We start from the raw sequence: 18,738 nt of genomic DNA on the forward strand, positions 1-18,738 counted from the left end.
TGTTTCCACAGACCAATTCTACCTCGCAATGCCACTCAGACAACATCAGGGCGTTATGATTATTATTTTCAAACGTAAAGAACTCTTAAATGTCATATATGTGGGCTATGTTTCTTCTGAACTCAGTTTAGGATTAAAAGAAAATGTCCTGTTTCCACAGACCACTATAGATTAACGGTAGACCGCCTCACAAAGTCACTCAGTATCATTTCAGTATTAAATGCCTAAATGTCATTTATGTTCTATGTTCCCTCTGAAATCAGATGAGAAGGGAATTTCCACAGATCCATTTTAGAATGACAGGGGGCAACCTCACAGTGCCAGTCAGACAAGAGTGGGGCATTAATATTATTCATTCCAACATTAAGGCCCTCAAAAATTCATATAGCTGGAGTCTTGCTCCCTCCGAACTCAAAAGAGAATGAACCTACCTGTATCCACAGAAGTGTGAAACTGAAGTGAAATTGGCCAATTTCTTTTAATTCTCAAAATGTACAGAATTCAGCATTGTGAACAGCTCCGTTAGTCTTCTAACACGTGTTCGTCAAGCAAATGCATATATGACAATCAATAATAACGACCTGGTCCTATTTTCGCTAAAATGTTACACAACCTTGCTGACTTTTATTATGCCCTGCCGCTTCAACCTGCGTTTCTCGAAAGCGGTGTGCGGGAGTCTGGACCTGGATGGGGTAGCGCTGGACGGAGGCGCTTGACTGCGGTGGTCGGGTCGTCATAAAATTAATTAACTCCAGTCGACAACAAAATGACTCAAAAAGCAACGCAACTATAAAACAGACAAGCAACGAAGAGTCCTGAAACGAAGCTTGCGTGTCGGCATGCGAGTCAACATGGGTTATTTGAAACTAATTGAGATCGAAAATTTCAAATCTCATAAAGGCTGACAAATAATAGGACCTTTCCACAAATTTACAGCAATAATTGAACCAAATGGATCCGGTAAGCGCGGATGGAGGTCTGGTGTTGATGCCTTTAGATTGTTGTCCATCAGATTTAGATTTATAGAACCACATAGCCTGGCATTTCGTCCTGTTTTATGTGCTGCTTTACGCGAAAATACATGGAAAATTGCAGATATTTCATGTGTGCTATGAGCGACGCACCCTAGCCTGGTCCAGTTCAATGTTAACAGACCTCCATATTGTTTTCATGTCCAAATCAATAAGGAATTCATAATATGTTAAATGCATTCCTTTATGCTGTTGATTGTTATCTGATTTAAACGTTGCTATTTAGGAAAATCGACCTTGATGGCCGCCATCAGTTTTGTCGTAGCAGAGAAGACCAGTAACCTCTGTGTCAAAAAATCTGAAGGACCTCATCCATGGCGCGCCGGTGGGGAAAGCAGCGGCTAACCGAGCCTTTGTGAGCATGGTGTACAGTGAGGAGGCGGTGGCGAACGCACGTTTACGCGGCTCATAATAGGTGCAGTGAAAAGCATTTACACATGTTCGCTTTTATTTTTATGTTTTTTAGTCTCTTGGTTAGCTTCACATTGACGGTCTGTGTATCTGTCTCAGGCTCCTCTTCTGAATATCAGATCGACAACAAGGTAGTTGGACTCTCTGAGTATAGTGAGGAACTGGAGAGACTCGGCATCTCAATCGAGGCCAGGAACGTTCTAGTGTTTCAGGTACAAAAAGCCATTTTTGTATGAGAGTAGTGAATTGAACATAAACGGAAGATGGAGCCGTGAGATTGTTGGCTTTTTTTCCCCCGCTCAGGGTGCTGTTGAGTCCATAGCCATGAAGAACCCAAAAGAGAGGACTTCCCTGTGTGAAGCGCTCTCGTGCTCGGGGGAACGGGCTCAGATCGCCAGATCGCCATGGTGAAGGCAGAGGAGGGCACACAGTTTAATTACCACCGTAAAAAGAACATCACGGCCGAGCGCAAGGAGGAGAAAGAGGAGGTTTGCGTGCGAATAAATATTTCAGTGTGGTTTACAAAACCAGATACTGAAGATCAGAATATGAGAGACAGCCCAGTTTTGTTCAACTGCTCAGTGTTTTTTATTGTCTATAATTTGTTTGCAGTTATTCCATTAGAAAAAGCACACGGGGCTTTGTGCCTGCCTCCTTGCAGGCTGAGTGCTACCAGCAGCTGAAGGACGAAGTGGCGAGGGCCCATGTGCAGCTGCAACCTTTCAAGCTCTACCACACTAAGGCAGAGCTCGAGAAGCTGAACCGAGAGCTGTCGCAGCGCAACAGAGAAGACCGGAAGAAGATGGATCATATCGAAGAGGAACTGAAGGAGAAGAAGAAAGACCTGGATGGATGATGAGGGATCAGCAGAACATGGAGAAGGAAGTAAAGTATGTGAGAAGGAACTTTCATATATCTTTCTTTACTTTACATAATTTGTGATCAGTGTGTTAAACTATGCAAGTACCTTAAAATGAAATAAAATCAAACACTAGTCTTGATCCGGTTCTGTTAGTCTGAAGACAATGTCTGCCACCACAGAGAGAAAGATATTGAGCTGAACCAGAAACGGCCACAGTACATCAAGGCCAAGGAGAACACCTCCCACAAGATTAAGAAGCTGGATGCAAGTCCCTGCAGAATGCTCAGAAGATGTATAAGAAACGCAAGGCTGACATGGAGGAGCTGGACCGGGAGCAGGTTGCTGTGGAGATGGCCAGACAGGAGTTTGAGGAGGCCCAGAGCCAGGGTGAGGATCTCACCTTAGAGGAGAACCAATTGAGCTCAGCTTCTCAAAGTTCAATAAAAGGTTTTGCTTAGGTCCTACTAAATGAGGCTGGATTGAGGTACAGCTGGTGGGAGAGGGAAGAATCTGGCCCAGAGTTCTTGATGGTTCTAGCTCATAGCTCCAGGACCTCTGGTATGGTCTAGGGAGAGAAATGGATACAAAAAAGGGTGAAGAGAATGCAGTAGTGGGATGTGTCACAATTAGTCAGTGAGAGGAGTCCCAGTTCCAGTCTTTTGATTTAATAACTGTTATAGTTAAAACAGACACCTTTGCAAATCTTTGTTTTGACAGATGTGTTGAAGTGTGCTTGCCAGACTGACACTCTCAGAATAGTGCTTCTGCACACCATGACAGTACTCTTCTCTGAGAAAATGGCTCCATTTGAAATAACACACATGGTTTATGGCTGCTGCTATATTCCTCAACTTCATGCATTTTGTTTTTGATTACTATGTTACCAATTCATTGTTATTAGCTCGGACTTTATTTTGGCCACGTCGCCTTCTCTGTAATCCTTTGTGGGATGGCACACGATGCGCAGGTTAAGCAATACCACCGGCTGAAGGAGGAAGCCAGCAAGAGAGCAGCAACCCTGGCCCAGGAGCTGGACAAGTTCAGTCGCGACCAGAAGGATGACCAGGACAGAGTGGACCTGGAGGAGAGGAAGAAAATGGAGACAGAGGTGGAGTCACGCGAGGGCAAAGACATGGTTCAGGCCTTATCACAGGTCAGACTGAATCTTTGGTTTCAAGGGTGATTCTACACACAGGCTGAGTGCATTATTTCACCATTTGGGTTCGTTGGTTAAAATGACTGAATTTTAAGCCAAAATAAAGCAGAAAATAAGCGAGATGGAGGAAAAGCAAAAATGCACTGAGAAGATGGATTACATGGCCACCAGCAGGTGAACCACCTAAGGCACTACGCGTCACCGCAGTTCATATCGTGCTTGTCTTTCTCAGCAGACAATCTCTAGATGAACAGAGGCGAATGGAGGATGAAGTGGAACTGGCCAAAAAGAGGATCGATGAGATAAACATGGAATTGAACTAAGTAAACTCACACACCACCATGCTCACCCCCCCGACACTGTGAATGGTGAATGTTTTGTGGCTTTTTTTTCTTGGTCCCAGGTGATGGAGCAACTTGGCCATTCTAGAATGGACAGGCAGGAAAACGGCTGTACGCAGCGTAAATCTGAGATCATGGAGAGCATTAAGAGGCTTTACTCTGGCTTTGTGGTGAACGGAGCAGTTTAGGTTATGTTGTTGTTTTTAATTTTTTAAATCTTATTTTTCAATCAGGATGGCAGGCTGATTGACTTATGCCAGCCTACACAGAAGAAGTACCAGATCGTGGTGACAAAGGTCCTGGGAAAGAACATGGATGCCATCATTGTGGACTCAGAGAAGATGGGCAGAGACTGTATTCAGTACATCAAAGAGGAGAACCAGAGACCTTCCTGCCCTTGGACTACCCGTAGGTGTGACTTGCATTCCCTTCAAGACACCAGAGGATCCAGATAATGCAGCTGCCAGTCTTCAGCTGTATGTCAGGCTTAGTGGGCTTGGGGTCCTCTCATGTTCCTCGCTGAAGGTGAAGCCCACAGACGAGAAGCTGAGGGAACTCCGAGGGGCCAAGCTGGTGATCGATGTGATCCGCTATGAGCCACGCCACATTAAAGCCCTGCAGTACGCGTGTGGGAATATGCTCGTGTGTGAAAACGTGGAGGATGCACGCAGGATTGCCTTCGGGGACCTTACCGATATAAGGTGAACACAACACACAATATATTGGGCTTTTATACACACACACACACACACACACACACACACACACACACAATACAGTAGGCTTTTACACACACACACACACACACACACACACACACAATACAGTAGGCTTTTACACACACCACACACAATACAGTAGGCTTTTACACACACCACACACAATACAGTAGGCTTTTACACACACACACACACAAACACACATACACACACAATGCAGTAGGATTTTACACACACACAATACAGTAGGCTTACACACACACACAATACAGTAGGCTTACACACACACACAATACAGTAGGCTTTTACACACACACACAGAACTGTATCTGGGTGAGGTATTAAAGAGTAGCATGTTCTCCTACGTGGGTCAAACAGGACGCTTTACCCCTCTGGCTTGAGCACTTACTTTGTTTTTGTTCTGAAGACCGTGGCTCTGGATGGCACCCTTTTCCAAAAGTCTTGGGTGTTCTCTGGAGGAGCCAGTTACCTGAAAGTAAAGGCCCAATGCTGGGATGAGAAAGCCGTGGACAAACTCAAAGACAAGAAAGAGAAGCTTACAAAGGAGCTCAAGGTGACTTACTGAACACAGCAAGGGTCACCGGACCAAATGCTGTTCGAAACAATGGCCTGCTTATATGGTGACGCTACAGCCTATCGAGAGGGAGACGGAAAGTGGTTTGTGTTGTTTTGTCACTGTCTTCTGATGCTTGTTTGGTGGGGATTGGTCATTTCAGGATCAGATAAAGGCAAAGAGAAAGGAGGCGGAGCTTAGGCAGGTACAGTCTCAGGCTGAAGTACTCGCAGAGCAACATGGAACAGACCAAGACCACCTGTCCCTCAATCTGCAGGTAAGCCCAAGGAAAGAGACGTGGGAAATGGGTCTCGTAACGAACGCCGTCTCTGTGAGGGCCTGCACTGTGAGGCCTTGTGTCTCATCAGTCGTCTTTGCACGAGAAGGCCAAGCTGGAGAGCGAACTGGCCAATTTTGGCCCACGTATAAATGACATCAGAAGAATCATCCAGTCACGCGAGAGAGAGACGTCACGGAGTTGAGAGACCGCATGAACCTGGTAAGAGCACTGTCCAAGCCATTCTCAGTAGTTGCTCAGTATCAATCTCCTATCGGTGCATTTCAAATTCTGGAGGATGTCTGCTCTGTGCACTGCAAGGCCACTTGAAGACTTTAACTGAGATATGGTGTACCACGTGCTAAGATCACTGACTGAAATCGAGTGTAATCTAGTATATGACCTTGTTAAATATCATTGTTGGCATCTGTTGCAAGAACACCTTTGTTTGTAACGTGTGGCCGTTAAGATAACTTTCCCTCATAGTGTGTGTGATATGGTGTGAGCTTAGAGAACTGACTCAGCTCCAGAAGGAGGTGATGGCCATCGAGACGTCCTGCATCTTGCAGGCCTGTAGGAGGTTATCAGGCTGCCTCTCAAACCAGGGAACCATAGATGACATCAGCCAGGGGGAGGTAGAAGAAAAACAAAAGCCACTTAACTATATGCAGCACCATATATATGCTAGTCTAGTGGGTTTACAGACCACTGCTATTAACGTGAACAGACAAATGGAGACAGGATCCACACATGGCTGAGGTCACATACTGTAAACCCTAACATACTGTTATGATGTGGATTTTACCTCAAGGGAAGTTCTCAGACAGATGAGTCCATCAATAGCCAAAAAACCTCCAGCTCTGTGCATACCAAGGAAGCCCTCATGGAGATCGACTACAGCAACTTAAACAAGGACCTCAAGGTTTTACAAGTACCAGAAATCCCAGATCCCTTGTCCAGAATGCGGTCTGTGTTTCAAAAGCGAAGCAGGCAGCGTTCCGTTTGTCTGTGCGTGTAGGACGCTTTGTCTGAAGAGGAGATCAAGGCGGAGATGAGCACGTTCCAGCAGAAGCTGGCTGAGCGGCAGAGCATTCTCCAGCGCGTCAGCGTGCGTAACATGAAGACCATGGAGAATATCTGTACCAGATCATGCATCATAAGCAAATAAACATTTAATGCTAGGACATACATGTGCAGCTCTTCTGTTTACAGCTCTATAGCTGACTTACACACACACACACCCAGCAGCTATATGATCAGGGCATGATCAGTGTGGGTCATTGTCTCTTAAAGGGGCAGTGTTTTGTACATATTTTTGTTCAGATCTTCTACAGATATCACGATAATATCATTACCATGAGTATTTTTGGGCCACAATAATTTTGTTGTGAAAATCTGATATTGTGACAGCCCTAATCACATCACTGTCACACACCGCTGTTCATGAGACTTGTAGCAGTGAGTTTTTCTGTTGCTCAGGCTTTCTTAGGACCGGAGAACCTGGAGGAGCCATACCTGGATGGGATCAATTACAACTGTGTGGCACCAGGAAAGAGATTCAGGCCAATGGACAACCTGTCTGGAGGAGAGAAGACCGTGGCAGCCTTAGCGCTGCTTTTTGCCATGCACAGGTGAGACAACCATTAAAATAAAAGTCCTTGTTCTGTAATCCTAATTTTCACTACTCTTTGATGGGAATGAAAAGTTTTTAGTCTGCCAACATGTTGCCTTTTCTAATGAGATTTTATATAATTTCCATCTTGGCTACAAGCCTGCTCCCTTCTTTGTCCTCGATGAAATAGACGCTGCACTCGATAACACAAACATTGGCAAGGTTTGTGTATGGTGTTTATTAGACCACAATCAGATCACAACTGTCAGGAGGTATTAGACATGAAATACAGTGATTTAACTTGTTGTTGTCAAAATGATCACATTATTTTGATTAATTTTAAATATCATAGGTGGCCAATTACATAAAGGACCAGTCCAGAATTTCCAGGCAATTGTAACCTCCCTCAAAGAGGAATTCTACACCAAAGCTGACTCACTCATAGGAGTCTACCCTGAGGTTTGTATTTCTTTAATAAACAATAAATATGTCACCTAATTAAACAAAAGAGGATGATTCATGACCATTTTGATACACCCCTTCAGACAGTCTTGCCTCAACACTTAAACACTTTTATACCAGGTGTTTTACCTTTTTCACTATGTGTGTCTGGTAAGAATAATGGTTGCTCTCTCCACAGTATCCTGATGCCGATGCCAATCCAAATCCAAACGATTAGGTCACCTAAATATGACGGTTTTGGCAACAGTAGCAGAATTATCGTGATCTCTGACGCATATATACATTTTTTTTCTTTGTCATGGGTGTCACAGTTCAGTAGTTTTCAACAGATGTCCATTCTGTGTGCATGCTCTTACTAGTCCTTGAATCATTGTTTTTCTGACAGCTGTCATCTGATTAAAAACAGTGAATATTGAAATTAAACCACAAACCCCAACACCAGTGGCATAGTTATGTAATTCAGTGTAATAAACATATACAACTATAATTTGTGGTGCAAATTATAGTTGTATATGTTCATCATGCTCATCAACAAAAGATTTGTCAGATGTCGTATCATGTTAAACATGAACAAAAAACACATTTAGATATGAATTATGCTGCTTAGGTTAATAAGGTCTAATATTGTGTGCGTGTTTCTATTCCAAGAGTCTGCAGTATTTAATTACAGACAATGATGCATTGCTTAGTTGTATTGTTTCTTAAGACAGTGTCTTCCTTTGTCGTTTATGATGGACACCTGCTGAACTTCCTACTGTCAACGTGCAAACGAGTGTACACCCAGTATGTGTAGCACGTATTCAACTGCAAACCTAATCCTTGGTTTAACTCAATAAATGTCTGGAAACGAATCAATCCGTCTCAGAAACACTGCTTTCCAATCTTTTTACTTTAAAATAACGTGCCAATGGAAGAGCTGTAGGCGTGTTGAGACCACCGAGTTTCACACGTGGGTTCATTTTGTTCTCTGTAAGGCTGAACTATCTTGTATAGTAGTCCCGTATGGTTGATTGGTTTCTGAGGGGGCGGGTGCTGGCGCAAAACGTGCCTCTTATTGGTTGGAGCCTCTCACTAGACTCGCTTGTATTGGCTGGTTCCTTTTCATGGGTTTGGTTGTACTCCAAAAGACGCCCAACGTGTCAATCTGGAGCTCCTTAAGATCTTGCAGCACTTACCTACTGGTTTTTAACAAACACGCAAGACCTGTGCTTGCACTTTGAACAAATCCGTTTACAATGGACAGCATTAAAGACGGGTGGTTCACCGAAACGTGTACATTGTGGCCCGGTCAGGCCATGAGTCTTCAAGTAGAGGAGGTGCTGTACCACAAGAAGTCAAAGTTTCAGGACGTTATGGTGTTTAAAAGGTGAGTTTCGAACAGGCCGAGAGTTTTTAATCTGAATCGGTGCTGTTTCGCCACTTCACTCCTGTCTGAACGATCCTCACGGCTGTTCAGTGCTCTGCTTTCTCTGAGCTTTCCAGAAATAGCCCGTTAGATGCGCCCTGAGGGCGGAGGTGTAACGTGGCATCCCCGGACCTGTCTGTTACACGTTAATCCGGCTTAGATCGTCTATGGAGACCTCCAAGGCTCCTGTTACTTCAGCAGGCCTTTTCCTTTTTCATTACCAAGGCCGCCGATTACACCTCGTGTTCCTAGCCTTTCTCGGCCAGGTTCGCTGTCGGTCATGCTTTAGCTCTCGGCCTTGGCCTCAGCCTCTCACCATGCTGTGGTGTCTAACTTCAGTGTAACGGATCTGTTTTCTCACCTCTGTAATGGCTCCTCTGTGTATATTAGTCGTAGACAGTTTATGCATAAGTCCATCAGTTCTAAGTTTGGCCAGATGTACAGTATTGTGCCATGCCCCACTCGTAGGGACATCAACTGCTGTACCCGTGTTCAACACTCCTGCTCTTCCTGGGTATTAGTCTCGGGACTGTCACTGACGGTTCTTCTTTTTTCATGTAATGCAAATGTTGCTCTTTATGCAGCAAGACGTATGGTAACGTCCTGGTTTTGGATGGAGTCATTCAGTGTACTGAACGAGATGAATTTTCATATCAAGAAATGATTGCCAACCTACCCCTGTGCTGTCATCCTGGCCCTAAAAAGGTAATTACTTAATCTGCGCTTGGGGATTTTTTTTATGTATAAAACATGAGGGGGACAGTCAAAAAGATGGAAAGAAAATCACTGTGGGGAGGGGGAGTTTTGAAAACGTTGCTAATATGTGAAAAATGAACATGGGTCATATGAAGCGCATTGGAGAATGTATGGCCCCACATGTAATCTTTTCATATTCCTGCACAGGTCCTCATTATTGGAGGAGGAGACGGTGGAGTTCTGAGGGAGGTTGTCAAGCACCCGATGGTTGAGTCTGTAGTTCAGTGTGAGATTGATGAGGTTGGCATTACTGCATACTTCGGTTCTCAAACCCCATTTGTAGTTGGTGTAGTTGTCTTAAAAACACGATCTTTATAGGCTCATCTGTTTCAGTGCCTTTTGGTGTGCTGGTTCTTTTTTATACCTAGAAGTATGTGTTTTGACGGAGGGGTGGCGTTATGCTTGTTTTATGTGATTTCTTACCAGGACGTCATCAGTGTGTCAAAGAAGTACCTCCCTGGTATGGCGAAGGGGTTCTTCAGTCCTAAACTGACTCTGAACGTAGGAGATGGTTTTGAGTTCATGAAGCAGAATCAGGATGCTTTTGATGTCATCATAACAGACTCCTCAGACCCTGTGGGTACGAACAAATGATGCGGACATGTGCTCTCACCCTGGTCTCATTATGAGCCTTTGATCTACCGTAGAACATAGCAGGGAGAAAAAGCTTGTTTGTTACTGACAGAATTCTGCCCTGTACCAGGTCCGGCAGAGAGCTTGTTTAAAGAGTCCTACTATCAACTCATGAAGACAGCGCTTCGTGATGGTGGAATTCTTTGCTGTCAAGGTTGATGCAGTCACACACTTCCACACACTTTCACCATGGAAAACCTCTTAGAAAAACCTCTGATCGTAAGTAAGGCTGTTTGGGGGCTTTTTGCAGGAGAGTGTCAGTGGCTTCATTTGGAGCTGATTAAAGAAATGCGGACCTTCTGCAAGACGCTGTTCCCGGTGGTGGACTATGCTTACTGCACCATTCCCACCTACCCAAGTGGCCAAATTGGCTTCATGCTCTGCAGTAAAAACCCGGTAAAACAAATCCTGTTCTTCCCCATGCGCCCCATTCTTCTCAGAGTTTTGAGCTTGTAGAACTCTCCAGAAAGGTGTTCTCTTCATGCTTGTGTGCGTTTCAATTGCTCCAGGAAACGAATTTCCGGGAGCCTGTGCGACAGTTATCAAGGGACGAGATTGAGAGCATGAGCCTAAAATATTACAACCCTGAAATCCATCGAGCAGCATTCATCCTGCCAGAATTTGCCAGAAAGGTTAACCTTACAAAAACACACAGCACCACACATCCATAAGTGTCTTAACACTCGTTTCCTTTTGTCATGTATAAATATTCTTGTTTTTGTACAGCATAGCTTTGTAAATCACACTAACTCTTAAAGGCCAATGTCTAAATATTTTTCTGTGGTTGTTTTCCAGGTACTAAGTGAAGCATAATTGGAACCTTCTTGTCTTGCACTGCCTTCTGAGTAGAAAAAAGGGCAAAGGTTTGAGTGGCGGTGTGTGTCCATTCCCCCCCCCAGCCTGTCTGCTGCTCTTCATCAGGACAAAGGGAATATTGGGGGGGGGGGATTCTGTACATTTCGGACAGTTATCAACTCTCATTCCGTCTGTTGCTGCGATGAAGACTCGCCGTTGCTGTATCGTTTTTGTTGTTTGTTTATTTATTTGTTTTTGTTCTGTTCTTGTTCACACGCACACGGAATCATGGATATCTTTCAGGTGAATGTTTGTTTATTTTATTTTATTTTATTTTTTTCCATCAGAAACATTATATCTGTGTCTTATGGAATGCATTGGGCGTAACATGCTTATTGGCTTGGATCGATGCGAAATTTAAAGTCTTTTCATGTTGGCTCGCCGCAGAAAGATGGTGTTCCATTCCACTATTACTGTCATCAAAGAACCAGCTTTGAAATGGCAGTCTAACTGAAGAAGCATCATTTGAGTTTGGCAACTGTTTAAGGATCAGTCTGCCGTTTGTAGGGATGAATCCATCATTGTTGGGTCGCTCTGTCAATCTGCAAAAAGACACTTTGGTGAAGGGGAATCAATCCTGTGTCTGTTTACGTTATATTCCTGGTGAACCCAGCGAGGGCTGAGGGCCAGTTAGTCAGTATAAGAAAATTAACTAATGTGATCTTACTAATTGTAGTCATAGCAGGCTAATGCAAAGTAACCTCATTCAAAGGTTATTATTAATATTAGTAATAGCCATTTAATTATTAATGACATTTGCCACTCCCTTTCAGAGTGTATGCTATTTCATATGCTTATGAAGTGTTTTGTCTGTGGAAAGGTGTGGGGTGCCGACTCGTTGTGTTTCACTGGTTTGACACCTGCACCCATGAGTAGTTAAACGCAAAATAAGACCAACTTGCGTAGGTATTTTGATAAAACACTCTTGTTGAATTAATTGCATATCATATGGTATTAATGCTGTGTTTTGTTTTGTTTTTGGCAAAGTTGTGTGTGCATCTTGGTTTCATATGGAATGTGAGATGTCAATTTAGTGGAATGCCTGACCTTGTGTGGAAAGAAATCACCACGTGCAATGTGAAACAAGGTTTTAAAAGCTTTAAAAGCTGTCAAATGGAAGATTCAGACACCCTAGCGAGGCACTATTTACATTTTGAAGTTGTTCTTTGTAAGGGAATTTCATCTTTTGGGAGAGGGTGAATACACCTCAGTCACCTGCTACTGTGTTGCTGTAAGAATGAGCTTATTCCTTATCCAACTAGTGTTCACAATATCAAGCAAAATTCATAAATTCTTTTGAAATAATTAAAATACAAATTAAACTCTCTTTTGCCAATTTTCTTAAATCCCATGATGGGTGGCTTACATTTAAGGCCAGCAGGGATTTCCTAAAGGAAGAGTGGATGTTGAAGTATTTGGGGTGAATTCATGGTGTTGGTGCACATAGAATTGCTAACCACAAGATGGCATTGGTAATCTTTATGGAGGCTTTACCAATCTTGCTGTGAAATCCACAAGTATATAACAGCTACTTTAATAGGTGCACCTGGCTAGTACCAGGTTGGAACTCCTTTTGCCATTAGGACTATCCTAATTCTTCATGGTATATAGTCAATTGGGTGCTGGAAACATTCTGCAGAGATTTTGGTCAATATTGACATGATGGCATCACGCAGTTGCTGCATATTTGTCGGCTGCACATCCATGACCCAAATCTCCCATTCCACCACATACCAAAGGTGCTCTACTGGACTGAGATCTGGTGACTGTGGAGGCCCTTTGAGTACAGTGAAGCCATTGACATGTTCAAGAAACCAGTTTGAGATGATTTGAACCTTCAAGCATGGCATGGATACGCTGGTTATAAAGGGATAGACATGGTCACAACATTACTAAGGTAGACTGACATTTAAATAATGCTCCGTTGGTATTAAGGGGCCAAAGTGTGCCTAGAAAATCTCCCCACACCATTACACCACCAGCAACCTAAACTGTTGATATCAGGCAAGATGGATCCATGCTTTCATGTTATTTACGTCAAGTTCTGACCCCACCATCTGAATGTTGGAGCAGAAATCGAGATGCATCAGGGCAGGCAATGTTTTTCCAGTCTTCTATTGTCCAATTTTGGTGAGTCAGAGTGAAATGTAGCCTCAGTTGCCTGTCAGATGTGTTGCTGCTGTAGCCCATCTGCTTCCAGGTTTGACGTGTTGTGTGTTTGGAGATGCTCTTTCTATCATTCTCCTCTGCCATCAACAAGGCAATTTCACCTTTTGCATTTTTTCTTTTTGGACTATTCTCTGTAAACCCTAGAGATTTTTGTGTGTGAAAATCCCAGTAGATCAGCAGTTTCCCAGTAGAAAATCCCAGTAGATCAGCAGTTTCCCAGTAGAAAATCCCAGTAGATCTGCAATACTCAGACCAGCCCGTCTAGCACAAACAATCACATCCTGTTCAGTCGCTTTCATCTCCATTCTGAATCATTTTGAACTTCAGCAGGTCGTCTCTTGACCACGTCTGCGTGCCGTGTTGATGCCATATGATTGGCCTGTGAGTATAAATAGGAGTAGAATCCAATTTTATATTTGTCTTTAAGTTTTAGCAGAGCAGCCCAAAAAATGTTGTTGTTTTGGTTTTTTTTGTTTGTTTTTTTTAAATAAAATTTTTATCGTTTAGAGGTGTATATTCACATTTAGGTGTGTATTTCATATTTGATTTGATGTTTAGAATTGGGCATTCTTTTAAAGTTACAAACGTATTCTAAAATACTTGAATTTAGCTTCAGGAACGTCCCACTTTTGTGTTCAGCAATAGTCTGCCAACACTGAGGGACTCCAATTTCTTGGTGCTGCTTTCCCATACAATATATAAAGATATTTGAATCTATTGGAACATAAAAGCTATGGGTGAAAGAGAAATTATGGAAACATTTGGGTTCTTTATGCATTAAGTTCAGTGTGTAAAAACAGATTTTTCATTTTTATTTTTGGCATAGGACAGAATCTTGGTTAAGCAGTGTTTATTGGTTACTGGAGGAAAACTCTGGATTGTTAGGCCTTTGCTAATTAGCGTAATAAATGTCAATAAGTAAAATCTCCAGTATTTTTCTTGTGCATTGCAAATATCTCGATATCATGTCTCTTGTGTCTGTGTCCATAAAATAGTTTTCCATGTCTCTGCATGGTGTTCAGATTAAGGTTCATCTTGGGCTACGGTGAAGAATCATTTTTTTAAAACAGCTTTGATATACACTCTCTGGAAGAGATCCCCACAACATGGAGGCATATCAGTTAAAAACCAGGTTGTTCAGTCCTGAAAGTTGAAAAACAGTCCTGTTGGTGCAAATACACTTTCTTGCTGAGAAAGTGTGTAATGTCGTCTCAGAGCTCCACCAACTCCAGTCAAATGTAAAATCCAATCAAGTGTGTAGCACTGGTGCCAGTGGTGGTGTTTTTGACGTGTCGGTGGCACATATATATTTGTTCAGTGGTAGTCAATTGGCATGAATTCTTCAAACGCAGTGTACGAAGATTGTGCTTCTGGGCCAGATCATCTTGGCAGTGTATTAATCTCTTTTGGGCCTCGGTTGTTAATCTGGCTATGCCAAACTGCTGTAAAATTTAGTTAAAGGCCTCAAATATCAGCTCACTGTGTGTGTGTGTGTGCGTGTGCATATCCAAAAAGGTGTCCATCAACATCACTCATTTGGCCCAGGTGGAGTGGATGACCTCAACGAGAGTATTATGCTAAATCACACTAATTCCGTGCTAGTATCACTACCAATGAATGTAAGTGACTCAATTAACATTATGTAAATTACATCATGCTGCTGGGTGGCTATTGACTTTTCACTCATTGTTAGCAAAATTAGCATTTGAGCCTGAGCTACTCCTCAAATGAGACATTTCCCTCAGCTAACATGGGGTAGAGCACTGGAAGATATCCAGTAATGTTAAATATGTTGTTTAATTATTATTTGATTCAAAGAAAGCTTGTAACAGCCAGTAATAGACCTTAATTTAAATTATTTCAGATAACCAATTTATAATCATGGTTCAGATTTGACCAGTCATTTCTAACATGAAAGTAAGACTTTGTAGTGTGAGAACACAAAATTCAAAACTTGCAATCTTCAGATTTGTTTTGTTATTTTTGTCTTCTTCTTCTTATTGCTCTTAACATTTGGTAAACCACAATATTTAAGGGGTCTTGTTACATTTATGCAATTACTTATCATTATTGATTAAGGCTTAGCAATTCTGTTAGTTCTGTTATTCCGTATACACTATATATCATAGTGCAAGAGCAACCAGTACACAGCACTGAGTTAAGTGAGTGAATGTGCTCTCAAAGGTGTAATATACCATGACACATATGCATTTAGCAAATCCGTTTATAGAGTATATGAACACAGCAGTCACTGAGGTAGTAGGCACTGGGAGAACACAATATTTGTTAAATGGTTTATGATTGTATAAGAGTGTCATGGAACGCTACATCCGCCCCCCCGTCACGTGGTACAGCCTCCCACGTGCATGGGGGTTCACCATAGTTTGTAGCCATGCCCTCTGTGATGGCACACACCTGTGCAGGGGTTAAGTGTTTGTCAGTCTATTTAAACCCGCGCCTCTGTGTGCCTCATCGTTGGTCATTTTTACTGTTACTGTCATTGTTTACTGTCATCGTTAGTGTTATTGTGTGTGTGTGTGTGTGTGTGTGTGTGTGTGTGTGTGTGTGTGTGTGTGTGTGTGTGTGTGTGTGTGTGTAGCCATTGTTAACGTGATATGTCATTGTTCCTGTCTACGCTGTTCGTTGTTATGTGTAACTGCCGCAACTGTCATCAATGTTCTATGTCATTAAACATCTCACTAAATCGAGGGAGTCTGTGCGTGCTGTTCCGTACCCTGCGGCACTCGGTTCAACGTTACAAAGAGAAACACATTTCAACACAAAATTAAGAATCCTGCCCAAAATGAGTAAATGTAAATGATAGTAAATAGTAAATGATAGTTAATGATATATCATTGGAGGCTATACAAATTCTGAAAACATATGAATGACAAACTATCCCTAATCTTAACCAGTCTTCATGTTTCATTATTTGGTTCAGTCAACCAATGTATATTCTTACATATTGATTCCACACGCATGCAGCCTGCATTGACTAATACATTTTACTTCAGTCTTGCAGTGCCTTGATTTCCCTTCTGTTTCTTTCTTTTTATTTTTTTATTTTTGTATTTTTTTATTTTTTTATTTTTTTAACCTTTACAAAACACCATAAACAACTCTCCTCAACCAGCTTAGGTGTCAGACAGTTCAATAGCAATCTGGGGGCATAAGGCAGACCAGAATCTAACTCGCAAGGCTGAGTAATGTTAAACGACAGCTGTTGGCATGGTCAGGCAAATCTAGGTTGTAAGACATTTTACTAATATCTCAATATTCATCTGAATATTGTTTAAGGTGCTAAAAAATATGCATAATTTGTGACCTCATTAGTGACTTTAATGTAGCAAAGATATCTGCATTGTACCGGGTAAGAGCACACCTGTCTATGGTGTTTGACATTCTGGACATTGATTTGACAGACAGAGTTAAATGATATGACAGATTTAAATGATGTACTGACATCCAAAAGAAAGGCTTGCAAAACTTTCTAGGTTCTGTTTGTTGTAACACTGCTTTTACTGATGTAAGGACCATTTTTAGACTTCTGACATGAGCACGGCGGCGCGGTGCTCTAGTGCAGTGACTGCTTTGTTAAGGGGTTAGCTCCTCGGGGCTTTTGTTAGTCCCTAATCCTCCTACACCCTTAGCTCCCTCCCTTCTTCCATCAGCCTTTACGTCAACAGGAGAGTAGGAGCCTGAGCTATATAAGAGACTGCCACCTGAATCCCAAACCCAAGACCTTCCAGCCGAGACCAGGAGGAGCAGCACCCATTTCCTTTTAACTCTTACTCCGCAAACACTTTGGCATTCTGTTGCACTTGGGCTCTTGCTTTGGGCAAACTCTTTTTTTCTTTCTCTCCCTCTGTTTCTCTTTCTTTCTCTGGCTCTGTTTCTTTCTCTCGTGTTTTCCTCCTCCGCTCTCCACTGTTCCAGTAATTTTGTCAGCATGCAGCTTCTGGCCGGCGTGGTGAATTTTCTGCTGGTGCTGCACAGTGTCAGAGCAGCTTCTGTGCTCCCAGTAGAAGAGAGGAGCCCCATGCACCCCAGGGTGAGTGCGCGTCTCCTGTCTGTCGTTTCAACACTCCATCACTTCACGTTCTCTGGATGATGTTTTTTGTGGTTTTTTATTTTTTTTATTCTAGTATTGGAAACAAGTGCTTTATAATATAATATATTCTAATAATTTTCTGTTTTAAGTAAACATTGTCTTCTGTTATTGAAGAAAAGAAAAAACTAAGGAAAATCCTATTTAAATCTATTTTAAATATATACTTCTTGCGAATTAGTGGGCTAGAGTGCAGATTTGGAATTTAGTGACTTGACTCACATTGATGTTTTTTGGTACATTAATTCACTTTAGTGTGAACTGCCCCACGACTAACTGGGCTTGCCCACTGCAGGAGCTGAATAAGGAGCGGAAGGAGCTGATCTTGAATCTGGTGTCAGGTCTGCTGGATGAGGTGAACAAGAGTACACCAACTGGGGAGCTTTTCCCCTTCGAAGTGGAGGAGCCCCTGGAGTCCCGGCTGGAGGAGCGGAGAGCGATCTACAACCGGCTAGCACAGCTGCCCCAGAGAGACCGCAAAGCCCCCTGCAAGAACTTCTTCTGGAAGACTTTCACATCGTGCTAACAGTGCTAAACTCCTGACAAGTTGCCCATCCAAACAACCACCTCCTCCTCCTAGAAAACCCAACATGAACTGTCTACACCTTCACTATACACACCATCAGCACAGTCAGAAAGAAGGGTCTCTGGACTTTATTGATGCAGCTGGTTTGTTAAAGATATCAATGATTATATTTATCTATTTATTGATCTACTTATTTAATTTTATTTTTTTAATGTATTGACTGATCTGTTTTGGAGCATCTCAAACCAACAAAGCATGGTTAAGATATTTGCTTTTTGATAAGGGATGTTTCATTCTTTGTGGTCAACTCCCCCCAAAAAGCATTAGATCATTTTATCCCAATGGATAAATAAACATATTACTGATCACGTGGTCACATGCTTTGTCTTTTTATGTTGTGAGACTGAAGAGAAGAACATTAAAATTTTTGGGCATGCTAATTTATTTATCTAGTACATTCTTCATGTCCTTCTATGCGTCATTCTATTGCCTCAATAAGTGTATTATTGCTGAAGACCATACTTTACTTCCAAAGGTGAGTTTGGAACCAGTGGACTAGAGGCTGCGTTAGGTCACGTATGCCAGCAACACAGTCCAGCGAGACTGAAGGAGACATCTGGCCAGCTGTACTCTTCTCGCTTAGGTCTCACTTATTCCTCGCTTATTCTTTGTCATAGTTGTAGCTTTTCCTGTCACTGTTGCATTAAAGAGATCCTGCAAGATGGAACATTACTATTTCTACAGGTTTTACAGTCAGTTTTGAGCCCAGGTTGAGTATGTTTGATTATGGTCTGGTTTCATAGAGCAGTACTTGGTCAACAATTCCCTTTCAGCTGTGGTG

General features: G+C 42.5%; 3 protein-coding genes across 4 annotated transcripts; all 3 read left to right on the top strand.

Moving 5' to 3' along the window:
* The first annotated feature begins 688 nt into the window (after positions 1 to 688).
* smc1a (structural maintenance of chromosomes 1A) lies at positions 689 to 8,571 on the top strand. Its single transcript, XM_035522405.1, is given in 24 exon segments — positions 689 to 960; positions 1,258 to 1,322; positions 1,324 to 1,408; positions 1,411 to 1,446; positions 1,542 to 1,654; positions 1,746 to 1,830; positions 1,833 to 1,930; positions 2,104 to 2,284; positions 2,287 to 2,332; positions 2,484 to 2,566; positions 2,569 to 2,729; positions 3,272 to 3,412; position 3,483; positions 3,556 to 3,634; positions 3,696 to 3,783; positions 3,864 to 3,971; positions 4,035 to 4,164; positions 4,167 to 4,213; positions 4,327 to 4,480; positions 4,483 to 4,502; positions 4,948 to 5,094; positions 5,258 to 5,307; positions 5,309 to 7,442; positions 7,624 to 8,571. Coding segments are annotated over 23 exon segments (2,106 nt in total). The 5' UTR covers positions 689 to 839; the 3' UTR covers positions 5,376 to 7,442; positions 7,624 to 8,571.
* On the top strand, positions 8,570 to 17,278 carry srm (spermidine synthase). Of its 2 annotated transcripts, XR_004775582.1 has the most exons (9): positions 8,570 to 8,811; positions 9,435 to 9,555; positions 9,754 to 9,846; positions 10,033 to 10,186; positions 10,310 to 10,393; positions 10,490 to 10,635; positions 10,749 to 10,871; positions 11,035 to 11,337; positions 17,200 to 17,278. XR_004775582.1 is itself a non-coding variant. In XM_027016319.2 (8 exons), exons 1-8 carry the CDS (start codon positions 8,681 to 8,683, stop codon positions 11,050 to 11,052), a joined length of 870 nt encoding a protein of 289 aa, XP_026872120.1. In that variant the 5' UTR covers positions 8,570 to 8,680; the 3' UTR covers positions 11,053 to 12,416. The 2 variants fall into 2 exon arrangements, 1 of the variants encoding a protein (XP_026872120.1); XM_027016319.2 differs by lacking the exon at positions 17,200 to 17,278 and having other exon boundaries at positions 11,035 to 12,416.
* cort (cortistatin) lies at positions 16,987 to 18,337 on the top strand. The gene is made up of 2 exons (XM_035522404.1): positions 16,987 to 17,314; positions 17,667 to 18,337. Exons 1-2 carry the CDS (start codon positions 17,213 to 17,215, stop codon positions 17,895 to 17,897), a joined length of 333 nt encoding a protein of 110 aa, XP_035378297.1. The 5' UTR covers positions 16,987 to 17,212; the 3' UTR covers positions 17,898 to 18,337.
* The last annotated feature ends 401 nt before the right edge of the window (positions 18,338 to 18,738 follow it).

Source organism: Electrophorus electricus, chromosome 24, assembly GCF_013358815.1.
Source record: "Electrophorus electricus isolate fEleEle1 chromosome 24, fEleEle1.pri, whole genome shotgun sequence".
In the NCBI taxonomy this organism is placed as follows: domain Eukaryota; kingdom Metazoa; phylum Chordata; class Actinopteri; order Gymnotiformes; family Gymnotidae; genus Electrophorus; species Electrophorus electricus.